General features: G+C 44.8%; 5 protein-coding genes across 5 annotated transcripts; 3 read left to right on the top strand and 2 right to left on the bottom strand.

The window, feature by feature from the left end:
* Positions 1-1,248: 1,248 nt before the first annotated feature.
* On the bottom strand, positions 1,249-3,008 carry CCR75_008273 (uncharacterized protein). The gene is made up of 5 exons (XM_067966327.1): positions 2,754-3,008; positions 2,465-2,678; positions 2,218-2,402; positions 1,980-2,154; positions 1,249-1,914 (listed from the first exon to the last, which is right to left on the bottom strand). Exons 1-5 carry the CDS (start codon positions 2,979-2,981, stop codon positions 1,625-1,627), a joined length of 1,092 nt encoding a protein of 363 aa, XP_067819084.1. The 5' UTR covers positions 2,982-3,008; the 3' UTR covers positions 1,249-1,624.
* Positions 3,009-3,128: 120 nt separating this feature from the next.
* Positions 3,129-4,249, top strand: CCR75_008272 (uncharacterized protein; the record flags this gene model as incomplete). The annotated part of the gene is made up of 7 exons (XM_067966326.1): positions 3,129-3,157; positions 3,225-3,280; positions 3,362-3,674; positions 3,731-3,777; positions 3,810-3,926; positions 3,990-4,152; positions 4,183-4,249. Exons 3-7 carry the CDS (start codon positions 3,616-3,618, stop codon positions 4,247-4,249), a joined length of 453 nt encoding a protein of 150 aa, XP_067819083.1. The 5' UTR covers positions 3,129-3,157; positions 3,225-3,280; positions 3,362-3,615.
* A 946-nt stretch (positions 4,250-5,195) lies between these two features.
* CCR75_008271 (uncharacterized protein) lies at positions 5,196-6,629 on the top strand (the record flags this gene model as incomplete). The annotated part of the gene is made up of 1 exon (XM_067966325.1): positions 5,196-6,629. One exon carries the CDS (start codon positions 5,196-5,198, stop codon positions 6,627-6,629), a length of 1,434 nt encoding a protein of 477 aa, XP_067819082.1.
* A 149-nt stretch (positions 6,630-6,778) lies between these two features.
* On the top strand, positions 6,779-9,162 carry CCR75_008269 (uncharacterized protein; the record flags this gene model as incomplete). The annotated part of the gene is made up of 3 exons (XM_067966323.1): positions 6,779-6,810; positions 6,874-8,086; positions 8,157-9,162. The coding sequence occupies 3 exons, from the start codon at positions 6,779-6,781 to the stop codon at positions 8,286-8,288; spliced, it is 1,377 nt and encodes a 458-aa protein (XP_067818839.1). The 3' UTR covers positions 8,289-9,162.
* CCR75_008270 (uncharacterized protein) lies at positions 8,785-8,967 on the bottom strand (the record flags this gene model as incomplete). The annotated part of the gene is made up of 1 exon (XM_067966324.1): positions 8,785-8,967. One exon carries the CDS (start codon positions 8,965-8,967, stop codon positions 8,785-8,787), a length of 183 nt encoding a protein of 60 aa, XP_067819081.1.
* Positions 9,163-15,140: the final 5,978 nt, after the last annotated feature.

Raw genomic sequence — 15,140 nt, 5'->3', positions numbered from 1 at the left:
CAAAGATCGCAAGTGGCATTTTGGCAACGACGTATTTTGCCGTCGGTGGAGGTACGTGAAGGGTAAATGGCTACTTGGACGATTCGTCGACTTAATGGAGTATTGCAAATATTACAGGTAAAATTTTCACGGAATTTGTGGAATTGCCCGAGTGGGAAATTTGCCATCTGATTTTTGGGCGGCCGCTTTGTTGATGGTTGTTGCCATGCTATACACCATTGCATCCGGATATACCACGGTCGTATACACGGATGTATATCAAAGTCTTTTTATCTTCACATCCTTTACAATGGTCGCAATATCAGGATTCCTGGCTCACCTTCCAAAGACGTTTTCCGTCTTTTTGCCCGTTGCATCGATGCAAAACGAGCGTCAATTTGTTGAAATGAACACGACACGTATTGCTTGGGTCTCTGCTGTACCGCCGTGGTCTCTCAATGTCCCAGAAGAAGCTTCATACTCATGTACAATTCATTTGGCTACATTATCGCGTCGTACTCGTTTCTTCAAATCATGCGGTCAGCTGCGGGCCCTGGAGGATCGGGGTTACAATCGGTCCTGGCGACTAAATCCGAGCGAGAAGTACGGTCCCAGACATTTGTCGCCATGGTCTTGTTAAGTCTACGGTGGGCTTTTAGTGCTGGCATTGCTATACTCGGTATACAATACTCTATTGACCACGTTGGTGTAGCCATTGATCCAGAGCGAGTGGTACCCATTGTGATCAGCAAGGTGCTTCCAAATGGCTACAAAGGTTTTGTCTTGGCTTCACTCGTTGTAACGGGGTGTATCGTTACATGAAATTAACAATAAAAGGTTGTTAATTAATATTATCCAAAAGGTAGATAATATTTGGAGGAAATTACTTTAAATAGTAATTTCCTGAATTCTTATCCATAAATAGGTATAGACCATTATGTCTATTTATTCCGCGGACTAATCAGCTGTAGAAGTAATCAAAGAGAGTTACGAGATAAGATAGATAAGAATTCATTTACATGTTTAGTATTAGTTTATAGTTAAGACAACATTTACAAAGATAGATTAACAGACACTTAACTATATTAATACAGTTTTCATTTTACCCTCTTAAGTTAACTTGTCTTAAGAGAAGTCTTCCTCTATACGTACAGTGTACGTCACCTAACGAGAGGCACCACTCACAACTGAAGCAGTGTGAAGTGGACTTGTACTGAAACAGTACAAGTCGCAGTGCCCCGTTACATAAAAGGCTTAGCACCCAATTCACACACATTACACTATTATCATTAATGCATAGGTTAATGGTAGGGTGTTTTAAATAATTGTTAATTTCGCGATGCAGTGGAATGACTCATACCATGAAAATAGTTTATGTAGTTCATTAATTTGTAAACAAATGGGTGTGTGGCGATACCGAAAGCGGTGTGTGACAATACCGGCTCCCTAAATTAATCAAGCTGAGAAAATTGACTGCGAATTGACGGACGTCTCTAGGTCATACCAGCACCCGTAAATTAAATGGTGAGTGTGATTGAGGCATTGGCCGCATCGTTCCGCCAAACAATAGCACGAACTTCTAGCCTCATTACAGCTTTAGAGTATTGCCACCATTCGCTATCAAGTTAAGGACTCGTAGATCCTGTTACACCGAATCGCGTCGAAGTGTAGGGTCTTTATGCTCGTCATAATTTCGCTCAAGGTAGTCAACATGCACGAATGCACGCTCGACATTATCCAGCTCTTCTACTTTATTTTGCAAGCTCAGGCTGATATCATGAGCATCCTTAACGCACATGTCCTCGGGCAATATAACTTCCATTTCCACTAAGTAGTTGTTTCCAAAATGGTACGCTCTCACGATGTCTGTTCTCATCATCGGGTGATGAATATCGCCCAGCATTCGAATTTGGTCTATGAATCCCTGTTCGGCTTCTAAAATTGACACGTACAGACAAATTGAATATCTACAGAAAACGCAGCTAATATCCTGTACGTACGAAGACCGACAAGACGCTCCACTTGCTCCTTTCCAGTGGCTAACCAACTAATGGCGATGTAAACCGAGATCAACATAGCGCCAACGGAATCGAGATACCAGAGACGCATAAACGAGTGCGACACAAAGGCAGCAGTGACAGCCACCGAGTTGCTAAAGACATCGTTGCGGTGGTCCTGCCAATCGAAGTCACGATTAAAATGAGAGTCAAATTGAAAAGAGTTGACGATATAATTCACCTGAGCCAAAGCATCAGCTGAAGACGAGTGCGACGCAATCTTGGCGCAGACATACCATAGTAGAAGCTTCATTACAATTGCACATAAAAGCACAGCCATCGTGGAAAAGGAGATATTTAGCTCCCGCTGATGTCCTCTTAAGCCCTTCAAAAGCGCCCCAGCCGACTGCTGAATCACTTCAATAGCTACATAAAATAGGAAAACAAGAGGTTAATGCATTTATCCTTGCAAATATATAACGTCTTACCTGCCATGCCCATAAGAGTGGCTGATATAATGACGGCAATGGGCTCAAGTCGCCGTCTCCCGGCCGGATACTCGACGCTTGGCGTATGCATTCGTTTGTCTGAGTACCAGAAAAGCGCCTGTGATGTAAGGTCCAAGATTGAGTCCACAAGAGACGACAGTACGGCCAATGACCCACTTGTGAAGGCGGCGTATATCTTGACAATGCTCAAGGCCTGCGAGCGATCCATCAAAGTAAATCGAAAACCAACTTAGATGCATTTAAATTGTTTGTAGTCTTATATACTTACAACATTTGCTGCGAGCGAAACATTTATGGCAACCTGCACGCGCAAGGTGGTGCCCGAGGTTGAAGCTAGATGCTGGGCCTCCGCGTTCTCCTCCTTCTTGAGCAAAAACGCGTGCGAGACTTGCGATCGGCGAAAGCGATCATCCGCTTTTATGCTTCCGGGTGTGATAGATCGCGTTCCGTAGCCATTGGGTGATGACGGAGACGTGAGCAATGACGACTCAGCCATGGCTTGGCTTTTGGCGTGCGAAAAAAAACGAACCCCTCTAAAGTATGACATCGGCAGATGCTTTTCAAAAGGCTAGGGCCAATAATTTGCACACATGATGATACGCATATTGATCGACGCAATAGATGGCTAGGAATTATAAGATTTATTTCGCTAAGTCGCGTCCATCAAAAGATGTACGTCTGAACATAGTTATTGTGACGCTCGTGCGCCTTCTGACCTACTTTGTCTACGATGGTGAAGTTTATTAGATGCTTATTTTGCTTACTGAAAACATAATCCTCTATTCTAAGAAAAAGGTACAAGTACCACATGCCACTCATTTTAAATAATCATGTTTGTGCTTACACGTATCTCGGACGTTATTCCTATCGCACCAGAGCTATTTGACGCAGACTACACGCAAATTCTTATCGAAGAAATTGACCGCAAGTACGCTAACAAAGTTATTGCGGACGTGGGACTATGTATCACCCTCTACGATTTTGTAAGCATTGGCGATGCTTTCGTACACCCATCGGATGGCACGTCGCACTCGCAAGTAGAATTTCGCTTAGTTGTGTTTAGACCTTTTGTGGGTGAAATTCTGAAAGGCCGCATCGTAAGCTGTACAGAGGAGCACATTCGAGTTTCAATGGACTTTGTTCAGGATATCATTATTCCGTCCTATGCGTTGCAGACTCCGTCCTATTTGTGAGAAAAGCTTATAAATGCGTTTCTGCCTGTTCTCACCCTCGATAATGGAATAGTGACACGGCGGAAAAGCTTTGGGTATGGAAGTATTCGGAAGGACAAGGTAAGTTTTTCTTATATAATCTTGTCACTGAGGTCCTCAAGAAGGGGCTGACTTCCGGTGGGTAGAAATTTTTTTCATGGACCTGCACGAAGAAATTCGTTTTCGCGTTACAAATATAAACTTTACGCGCGTGACCAAAACAGCAAAAGGTTAGCGAGATGCTAGCAATGTGATAATAGGAATAGAATTGACCAAAGTTTTCGTGGAAGTAGGAATTCAAGCCACGACAACAGAGGCAACAACCAAATCTCAAAAGACGGCAAGTGCAGGTGACATGCGTCAATCTATGGCCCGCCGACGGTCGTCGAGTGTAGATCTGTCAGACGACGACCCTACGCCTTCCGCCATCCATATCTTTGTGAGTGCATGTATTTTGTGTGTTTTAAATTAAAATCATTTTGACAGTCTGAGCATGCTTAAGGGAACGATTGATGAGGATGGATTGGGGCTTTCGTCGTGGTGGACAAGTTGACTTCTTCAGTCTAGATCAATTTACAATAAACAAGTAAAATGCATATTCTGTTTCATTGTCCGCTATAGACATATCCCGCCAAATTTAACATATGTACAGTATTAAACTTACATCGCCGAGAGCAGCTGCCACAGCGGTTATGATACTACATTAAATGCTCTGCCTTGACATCTCAATATAGGAAAAGAAAACGTATCTAAAAGCGTGAAAGCACAAATTTCGCATGTGCAAACTTTGTTTCCATTTAGATCATTGCCTGCGTACAATACAGGAATACATAATTTTAATCTTGGCAATTGAATGACATTGCTGCATTTTGGGTGCTGGAAAAAAAAAGTTGCCGAGTGGAATTTTATTTATTCTAACAAAGCAATACACGTAGTCGCGATCATCACATGGAGCGCTGATGCAATATAAAAAAGCATAAAGTGAGGATATGGGAGGCGATACGGGAGGCACAATCACATAAGCTGCTGATGAAGTAAAGTGAAAATTGGCACGACGTTACTGGCGACACCTAACTTGCCGACAAAAAAAAATTGCTTCTGACAGCGCGTCATGCTTGGTGACTTGAATAAAGAGTTTGTCAGCAAAAATATACGAAATAGCATACTTCGCTTGAATTGGACAATCGATTTGAGGTTATTCACTTGCGCATCTAATGACAGCAATTGACTTATAATATGATGGAGACAACTTGCATTTTCAAAGTCAAGCTGAAGGTGAAAAATATAAAAGTACCTGTGAAACACATCTAACTTTGATTCGTAAAATTGTGGCACATCATACGTGAAAGCTGTCCATCAATCGAGCATATGCATCATATTATGGACCCATACGTAGTCATGCTTTGTCATGTATTCGAGTAATTTGACGGATTGAAGCAAAAAGCAAACCATTCTTCAAACGTGTATTTCAGCTGACGCAATACCAAATTTCTTCTAATATGAGCAGCGCCCCAGCCAGCAATGTGGAGGCTGTGCAGCGCATCACGCTGCGAATTGATGCTATTGGCGAGCGCAACCCGGGAATCTTTATGGGGCTGTCGTGGTTTTACATAAAGCTCATCCTCTTGACAGGCATTGGCTGGGCCATGGACTCAATGGAAACGTTTGTATTCACCTACTGCGCTGAACTAATCCGCAAGGATATTTCACAGAGCTCGCGCCAAGCATCATTTTTAGGCGGCGCCGTCTTTGTCGGTTCTTTCGTTGGGTCCTTCTTATTTGGATCGCTGGCTGACAAATTCGGCCGCCGGCCCATCTTCATGGCCACGCTCGTGCTATTTCTCGCCGGTCTTGCTTTCTGCGCTTTTAGTTGGGACATTAACTCGATCACTTTTGCGCGGATCATCTCCGGCATCGGTCTTGGGGGCGAATTGCCTGTCGCCTCCACACTAGTGCAAGAGCTTTCTCCGAAGAAAACTCGTGGCAAGATTGTTGTTCTGCTTGAGTCCTTTTGGTCGATCGGGTGCATGGTGGCTGTTGTCATGGCATTTTGTATTGCACCCAGGATTGGCTGGCGTGAGACTTTTTATATATGCTGCGCACCCGTGATCTACGCCGTCGCTATTCGCCTGTACATTCCGGAATCGCCTAAATGGTTGGCAAGTGTCGGCCGCTACGATGAAGCTGTCGCCATCGTTGAGTCTATCGAGCGCGCACACGGCATGGACCCGTACGATCCCAAAACAGAGACCGAAAGCGCTGCCACGGAGAGATTCTATCAACCTCAACTCCCGGATTCCCACATCAAGTGCATTGCAATGCTCTTCCAGCGCCAGTTCTGTGTGCGCACGACGGTCTTGTGGATACTTTGGCTTGGTCTATCGATGTCGTACTACGCCATATTCATTTATCTCCCGACGCTGATCTCTTTCAAGGGCTACGACATGAACGGCCACTGGGAAACAATTCTCATCATCACGGCGTCTCAGCTACCAGGCTACTTTACTGCCGCAGGTTTGGTTGAAGTAATCGGCCGCAAACTTGCCCTTGTGCTCTTTCTTGCTGGATCATTTCTCTCTGCCATTGCCATGGGCTACGTCAATGCAACCGAGATGCAAGTAATGGTGACTGGATCGTTCACATCCTTCTTCATCTTAGGTGCATGGGGCTGCCTATACGCGTACACTCCAGAAAATTACCCGACGGCGATTCGAGGCATTGGTGCAGCATATCCAGCAGGTTTCAGTCGCATCGGTTCGTTCTGCGGCCCATATGTATGTGCCTTAATGTTTAGTGACTGGAATCTCTCTCTCGAAGGAATCATGTGGGTTTTTGGCAGTCTGCTTATAGTAATTGCGGCCATTGTACAAGTATTTGGATACGAACCACGCGGCAAGAACGTCGAGTTGTATGACGACGAATGCTTTGAGTAGCTTTGATCCCCATTTTCTCAATTTACTCAACATTTTGATAATTCAAGGACTCCAAATTTATATTGCGTTTTATTTAAAAGCATCTTTAGCCTCTGAATTTCACGTTAAACTCTTCTAGTCCAAGTTGTTTTTCTCTTTTTAAAAACCCGATGGTGCTAACCGATAAGCAGCGCCATGACTTGTACGTCTGCGCTAATATATATATTCTTCCCGACTCCTTCTCTCTCTAATTTCATTATATTAGGCATCAGGCTATGCTGGACTACCTCGTAGGCATGGGTGAGCGCTTTGCTGCCGCGGCTGCTGCCTTTGAAAATGAGGCAGACATTAGTAAGTCCAGCGATGGCAAACACGCTGGTTTGCTGGAAAAGAAATGGACTTCTGTAATACGTCTGCAACGAAAGGTAATGGAGCTTGAAACAAAGCTGGCGCAATTCGAGGAAAATGCCAAAGTCGGCGGCGTTCTGAGTCGAAGGGACATGCTGGGCGCCCGCCAGCGCACCGAGTTTTTACCTCGCGCACCCGCCAAGCTCTCGCTCACGGGACACCGCTCGCCCATTACTTGTGTTTTATTTCACCCTGTCTTTAGCGTGCTTGTCTCTGGAAGCGAGGATGCAAGTGTAAAAGTCTGGGATTTTGAGACTGGCGAGTACGAGCGTACCTTAAAGGGTCACACGAACCCCGTGCAGGCTTTAGCTTTTAATGTTCCTGGATCTCTGCTAGCTTCTACTTCTACGGACCTGTCCATAAAAATTTGGGATTTTTCAAGCGATGGTGATTATGAGTGTCTAAGGACTTTACGAGGACATGACCATAACGTTTGCGGCATCGTTTTCGGCCCCGACCTCGCAAGCGACCGGCTATACTCGTGCTCACGTGATAACACTATAAAGGTTTGGGAATTGTCCACGGGCTACTGTGTGAATACGCTGAATACGGGACATACTGACTGGGTGCGCGATGTAGCGGTAAGTCACGACGGACTTTATTTAGCTTCCTGCGGAAACGATAGGTCGATTCTGTTTTGGGACCTCCCGCACATGCGTATTTTGCAATCTATTCGCGAACACGAACATGTTGTTGAGAGCGTGGTGTTTGCGAAGGCAGGACAGGAGCAGGTTATTGAGAAGATTTACGCCAAAAAACTTGCAGCCACGGGTCATTTTAGTCCAGCTAACGGAAGCAGCTTTGCAGAAGTTAACAATCGCGTCACGGATAGCACAGCAGGAGAGCCAAGTGGTGTCGCTGTGGTTAGTAAACCTACTATCCGTCGCATGAAGATTCTCCTATCTGGTTCCCGCGACCGCACAGTCCGTTTGTGGGAAGCTTTCACCGGCACACAGCTTATCGTTTTTGCGAGTCACGAGAATTGGGTGCGTGAAGTCCGCTTTCATCCTAGCGGAAAGTATGCACTTAGCGCTGGTGAAGACAAAACTATTCGCGTGTTTGACATTGAGGTCGGTGACCCCGATTGAAATGCTCGTTTAATGATGAATGCTAACGAATTGTGTCGCGGTGTGTTCCTAGTCTGGTCGATGCGTCAGGACGCTGGATGAGGCCCACAGCCACTTCGTGACGTGTTTAGATGTTCATCCGAGTCTACCGCTTATTGTATCAGGTGGCATCGACAAAATAATTAATGTGTGGGAATGTATATAAAGGTAAGAAGAGCACATGCCGTTGCGTTTGAGCATCCGAGTAGCCAAAATGTACTCTTTGTTTGCATCTGGAGTGAGAGCCGTTGTACTCGCTACTGGAATATGAAAAGCTATTTCTTCATTTGCTATGTGAAATGTCTGTTACCTGGTAAACGTGTAAGTACTATGACTCGAGGTAGAATGGTCATTTCATCCAAGAAAGTGCGCGAGGAATGACAATGCCACATGAGTTCTTGAAGAACAAGCTACTGCGAAATGTTATAGCAAATAGCGTTTAACCTCATCAAATTATCGCCCATTACATCAGACAAATACCTTTCAAGCATGAAAAGCAGTATCCGAAAAAAATGCAATCCACCGGTGCACAAAAGTTCATGACAACAACGAAGGCGTCAGTTACTTAACATTACTCCGCGTATGTCAGCATCGCCAAGCTAGTTGTTGACAACTGTCTCCTATGCTGCCCCCGCTTCATTCTTCATTTAGCACAGCATTGCTTATCTTAAGCGACGAGCCTCGCGTTCCCATTCGAGAAGGCATAAAATGTCGCCTTCACGTACTGGACCCTTGACGTTGCGAATAATTTTACGCTTATCATCTTGCAGGAACTCGACGCGCACTTGGGTCACGTTACCCGTGTTTCCTGTGCGTCCGAGGACGTTCACGACCTTAGCTAGCATGAAGTCACGAGTTGCATCCTATCCGAAATCAGAAAACCACTTTCAGTGAGTCATGAACAAAAACAAATGGCTAATGCAAGCCCATAAACTTTAGATGAAAGCGTTAAGTTATTCGACTCTTTTGCAATATCGAAAGCGAAGCGCATGCATCCCTGGTTGCTACTGTGAAACACTTATGGACCAACACTTGGCACAACACACTAGTGGTATCTTGACTCACCATTTTTGCGTAAGAAGTTGATGAGGTAGTGTTGTGCAGGCAACGATAATGAAACAGACAACGATTGGCAGCGGGCCTTTCATTCGACTGGTTTTCTGAATGTTGCCTGAAGGATCCGTAATTTATTAGCGTTTTCGACATCGAAAGGGACTCGGCGTATTTCTCACTCAGTCCGCTGTAGATGCGTTTCTGGCCTGATTGCTATAACGAAAATCACTACGTAGTCAAGTCGCCTTAGTATCTTGACACGATTTTGCTCATGGTGAGGTGCAAAATGCAAGAATAGCTACGAAATCTCTATTCCTGGCTAGCCGTCCATCCGGATCAATAGCTCGATTAACATGCAATGATCGGCTTCGTTTTTTTGGCCTTCTTCGCTATTACGCTTTTACATGATCCGTCGATTTATCGAAAAGTGTTCTAGATGATGCTTGGTGTTCCACCAGCTCAGCGTTTAAACTATCTTTGAATTGCCGTTAATTCTGGCAATAGTCGAAACGAGCACTAGGAGGGTCGCCACAGCCTAGTTAACATCGCTTACCGTTATCAGGTGCGCAATCGAGTAAAATTATTTCTCATGGCGTAAGCTTTAAAAAAGCTAGAGGTCCATCACGAAGTCCTATTTTTCAAAAAAGCCGAGGAAACTTTTTATGAATGCCATTGCCACCTTTCACCCTTTCGCTGCACTATATTTGTGTAACGGGGTGTTCCGATACCTACATATTATTTTTTGTAAGAGGAATAATACATATTATTTCCTGTGAGAAAAAGTAAGTAGATCAGTACAAAATTATTATCGTTATTAATTTTGACTTAATAGTTTCAATATACCAAATTTGGGAATATTGACGCTGTAATGGGCACACATATTCTAAAATAGTTAATTTACTAAATCCCATTTGTTATGAGTAACAAATGGGGGCGCCGCCAGATATAAATCTGGCGGCCGAAATATATTTTTTAAATTAGCTATGGTATTAAAAAAAAGCTCAATTCCGCTTTTCATCTTAACGCGTTATGTTCCTTCCTAACGCTTCCGCATTGATCTGTAAGATATAGACGCCTCTCTAAGCTATATACTCTTGGGCACTAGTTGACACTAAACCCCTTCACTAAAACGGAAGAGTTTCCAGAACTTTTAGAGGCGCAACGCGCAGCGTATGACAAGCTCAAAACTTTATTTGGGCTTGCACATGTAGAGTTTATTTTATCACAGGGACCAGAGGTCCTGCATGCAAGGCTTGAAGCCTTCATGCGATATGAATCCTCCCTGATCGGCCAGGTACAAGATCACCTTGCGGCATCTATGCCAACCCGGTACATCTCTGTACCTAATTCAAAGCCAAAGGCTCACCCACTAGCTGTCAATGTAAAGACTATGTGGGGGGAAAGATAGAGAACATTTCTCTTTTTGGATTGAGCAGATGGAGATGTCCATTGACTTCGCCTTGTTCTAAATAGAACGGCAAAAGGTGGCTATGGCCATTTCCAAACTCGGATGTGGAGCCATGGAGTGAGCACTATCGTGCAGTACGTCCATAAACGACGCTTTTTCCTCATGGGATTCGCTGAAACAGCAAATGACTAGCATGTTTGCACAGCCTGATAAGGCTTTTCGCATGCGAGCACGGCTCATAGCGACTCGACAGGGTAAACGAACCCTAAGAGACTATGTCCAGGAGTTGAGAACTCTCATTGCATCTATGCTTCAAGACCCGGTGGCAGAAACAATTGTAGTACACATCATTATGGGGGTCTCAATGGGGGCGTTGTTCGGACGGAATTATTCCGATCTGATCCTGCTACTTTCGAAGAGGCAGTTGCCAAAGCGCCAGGCGCTGAGTTCGACTTTATGTCTGCTCATGTTAGCACGCCTGTTTACCGAATAAGCTCTTTGAGCACATGGGTACCGTCTAATAGACCGGAACCCATGGATCTCAGCCTCGTTGAGGAAAGAGCAGAGGCTTTTCAAGCTGTGGAACAGCATAAGAACATCCGTAGATGTTATATATGCGGAAGCACGGAACATTATCGTCCAGCCTGACCCCTACGCAATCCGCGTAAAGCTCGAAAGAGCCCCAATCCCGACCTATTCCAGAAATCTGGTACGGTGCGGGAAAACGTCGATAACCAGTAGGTGCGGGGCGCCCTACTGGGGAAGACCTAGGCTCTGTTGAACCGCTAGGAGGTGAGAGTAAACAGAACCTAGCCCAAATTAGCTCGGTGCGTAATGGCACGGGGCGGGAGTACAAGCCTAGCTTGTTAGTCGCTTAAGCGACTGTGAAGGGCTTTGGTAAGCCCTGGTCAATTTTAATTGACTCAGGAGCGTCTTGCAATTATGCTCGACGTCTTTCCCTTGAAGTAAATCAATAATACGTTGAGGCGCTTAAAGCGCATGAACGTTTTCACGCGCTTTAAGTGCCTCAACATGTTGCGATACAATCACTGTTCGCTTAGGACTGGAACTCGTGTCATTGCTCCTAAAGTTCCATTGAACTTAGGCATAAAGTTTCTGGACTTTGACAGTATGGAACGCTGTCTCGTCCTTTATTTTGATTTGAGATATGATCTCATCCTTGGTATGACCTCGCTTGGACGCCATAACCTATTGATCGATTATACGTTTAAGACCTTAGGAACTACGCGCATGTTCCTAGTAAAGTTTTGGAGAGTCATAAACCCACCTTTGCTAGGCAACAAAAGCGCTATTGGCGCGGATCATTGACTGAGTCTGTCAGTGTTTTAGACATTGGAATGTCTAAGTTAATAAAATCCAATGTTGAAAACATAAATTCTGAGCTCGACTCAGATGAAGGAAGTAGAACGGCACGTACTCCGTCGAGTGAAACTCGTTGTAATAATTATTCACTGAATGCTGGAAGCATTGTTGGCCTAAGGCCGAGTCATCAAGGGCGTATTATCCCTGAAACGTGGAGTGGCATGTCTAAGTCCACCGAGTATGGTCGGCCGAGGTGGCACCATTGTGAGTGTCAATAGTGACACTATTGGCGGTTCGCCAGGGGATTTGGGGTCAAACCCTTCTAACGCACGTGAAGCGACACGTAAACGATCGCTGGATAAGGAAGTTGAGTTAACTTACTCCTTGTCGGATGTCAAATTAGACACCATGTCCTGTATAGAACCAATACAGGCTGGAAAACCCGGGGACGTGAATGTCCCGGCCTATAAGAGGCGTATTGTCTTTACCTCAAAACAGGGAGACGCGAAGCGTTTATACCCTCACAAAGTGATACGTGTGAGCAATTTCACACGCTTGTAAATGGTGTAACCGGTAACGTTGAGGGAGGATTTAGCCTTGCGGCAATCCCTTCTTTACATGCTCTTTTAGAGTTAAACGAAATGTCTATTGATGAGTGCGGTCTTGCCTTAAAGGCTGGCGACTTATCTGAGGTGATGGTCATTCAACCAACGATTTAGTAAAACTTATTGTCACTTCTGGACGAAGCTGTCCCGATGACACAAAAGCTGCACTTAGTGCGCGGAGTTGGTCATCGATCCTTAAAGATCATACGGATCCATTTTATTCCTTGGTTAAGGAGTTCTAAGATGTGGTATGTACCAATCCACCATCTGGTTTACCTCCGGATAGAGGTGTCCGCCATGAAATTGACTTGGTTCTGGGAACCGAATATTGTGTCACACGCAGTGGCCTTTACCAAGGGAACAGTGTGACGTCATTGACGATTTCTTCCGTGCTAAGCACTAGACTGGAATGGTATGAGAGAGCAAATCTCCTTATTCGACACCGCCATTTCGTTTAAAAAACAAATGGTAAATGCCGCATTGTACATGCTTATAATAAGCTTAATGCTGTCACTATTCCAGCACAAACCCCCATTCCTAGAAAGGATATTCTTCAGAACAATATGGTGGGATGTACAATGTACAGTGCACTTTACTTAGTCGATGGCTACTACCAACTGCTCATACGAGCTAGCGATATCCCGCTTACAGCGGTTAGCACCCCATTTAAGGGGGTGTATCGCTACATGAAATTAACACTTAAAGATTGTTAATTAATGTATTATCTTAGAGGTAGATAATATTTGGAGAATATTACTTTACATAATAATATATTCGGAAAGCTAATCCATTGGTAGGTATAGATCATTATATATATTTGCTCCGCGGTCCAGTCAGAGCTGGACGCGCGCAAAGAGAGAGACAGATTAGACTTTTTTTTACATGTTTAGTATCAGTGTATATTTAAGTTAGTATAAATAGATAGAAAACGAAAAGAACTTGATTATATTAAATACAGTTATCTTTTAATCATCTTCAAAGCAAGTGTTTTAAAGAGAGTCTTCCTCTGCAAATACTAGTGTATGTGAAGTGACGTGAGGCACCACTCGCACTGAGGCAGTGCGAAGTGGACTTGTACTGAAGCAGTACAAGTCGGCAGTGCCCCGTTACACCTGGTAGCACCTTGTAGTCTGTCCAAGGACCACAGTTCCATCATCAATCATTGATATGTTAGATGATAATGGAAATACGCATCACGTTTCGCGTGTTAGCTACTCCTTTCTAAGTGACATAGAAAGGAGTGCGGTCCCAAATGAGTTCGACCGTAGGGATCGATACCATCTTTGCCATGCTGTCCGGTTTGGACAGAGATACCCTCCACTCAGCCATCGCCAACTTCATACAACATGAACTTGACGAGGCGAAGGAGAAGGAAGCCTTGCTTAATCAGCAAGGCTCTCAACAGACAGAACTGTTGAGGTTACATGAGGTACAGACCCCTGTACCTGGGATGACGCATACGCGTCGTCCCGAAACCTTAAAGATTGACATCTCTAAGTATAGGGGAGTCGAAGAAGACTTTCTCTTAAGATAGCTTGTCGAGTTGGGCGATGCCATAAGGGCTCGTTACTTCGTCGTCGAGCAAATGCAAGTCGCATTTGCTCAGTCAAATTGGCAGGTCGTGCCAAAACTTGGGCAGTAGGCCTTAAGTTGCGCGACCCATATGTCTTTTGATCGCTAGATGCTTTTGAAAACCGGCTTAAACAGACGTTTGAACCGCCTAGGGCTGAATTTAGAGCTCGATCAGAGCTTCTGAAACTCAAGCAAGGCAAGCGTGATGTTCACGCTTATGCCCAGCACATACGACTCTTAGCGAGTTGTATCACAAATAATCCAGTTCATGAGCACACGTTGATTACGGTGTTCATGCAAGGTCTCACGGATGGTCCCGTAATGACCCACCTGTTCCGCTTGGAACTGGATACGCTTGAAGAAGCAATATCCGTAGCGAAATAAGAGGACTTTTGCTTGAGACAGACTCAAGCTAGTTCGTCATCGTATCGTTCTCCAAGACGACACGAGATTGGAGGTCCAGAACCTATAGACCTTCCTTATGTCGAAAGCAAGAAACCTCGCTTCTCGAAACAATAAGCGATTGCAATAATGCAATCGCTGTCAAAAGTTGGGACACTACGCTCATGAGTGTAGTGCCCCACGCCCAGTGTCGAGTGGTACTGAACGTAATTATGGACCTAATGCCAAAAAGGGCAATGGTTGCGGGTCCGACGTTGTTGCGACATCACAACAGCGAGGCGGACCGTAAGAAAACCGTCGGGGTCAGTAGGGGCGCAACGCCCTACTGATCCAGCAACCTCAAGAGAATTTGCAAATCTCTTGACGAAAGTTGCTCCAGACACACAATCACTATGTGTCTCTGCACCTGGTGATATAAGGTATCCCTCATCACCTTGAAATTAAAAGTGACAAATGACTTTTCACTTAGAGCCCTAGTGGACTGTGGGGCGTCGAATAACTTTATTCGTCGCCAGTCGCTAGAGGGTCGTAGGCTCAAATATGTTGAGCGCGACATCCCTCCAACGAGGATGACGGTGCGTCTAGCGACAGGCGCATCGATAACAGTGATGAAACGCGTAGTGAAATTTCACTACACGTTAAAAGATTTACAGTA

Source organism: Bremia lactucae, linkage group LG10, assembly GCF_004359215.1.
Source record: "Bremia lactucae strain SF5 linkage group LG10, whole genome shotgun sequence".
Taxonomy (NCBI): Eukaryota; Oomycota; class Peronosporomycetes; order Peronosporales; family Peronosporaceae; genus Bremia; species Bremia lactucae.
This window is presented reverse-complemented; position numbering and strand designations above follow the sequence as displayed.

Bases quoted from the DNA above. Each gene is read 5' to 3' on its own strand.
- CCR75_008273 (XM_067966327.1), bottom strand. From the start codon at position 2,981: ATGGCTGAGTCGTCATTGCTCACGTCTCCGTCATCACCCAATGGCTAC. The intron at 2,155-2,217 runs GTGAATTATATC...TTCGATTGGCAG, and splicing joins CAGCTGATGCTTTGGCTCAG to GACCACCGCAACGATGTCTT. The intron at 1,915-1,979 runs GTACGTACAGGA...TGTCAATTTTAG, and splicing joins GGAGCGTCTTGTCGGTCTTC to AAGCCGAACAGGGATTCATA.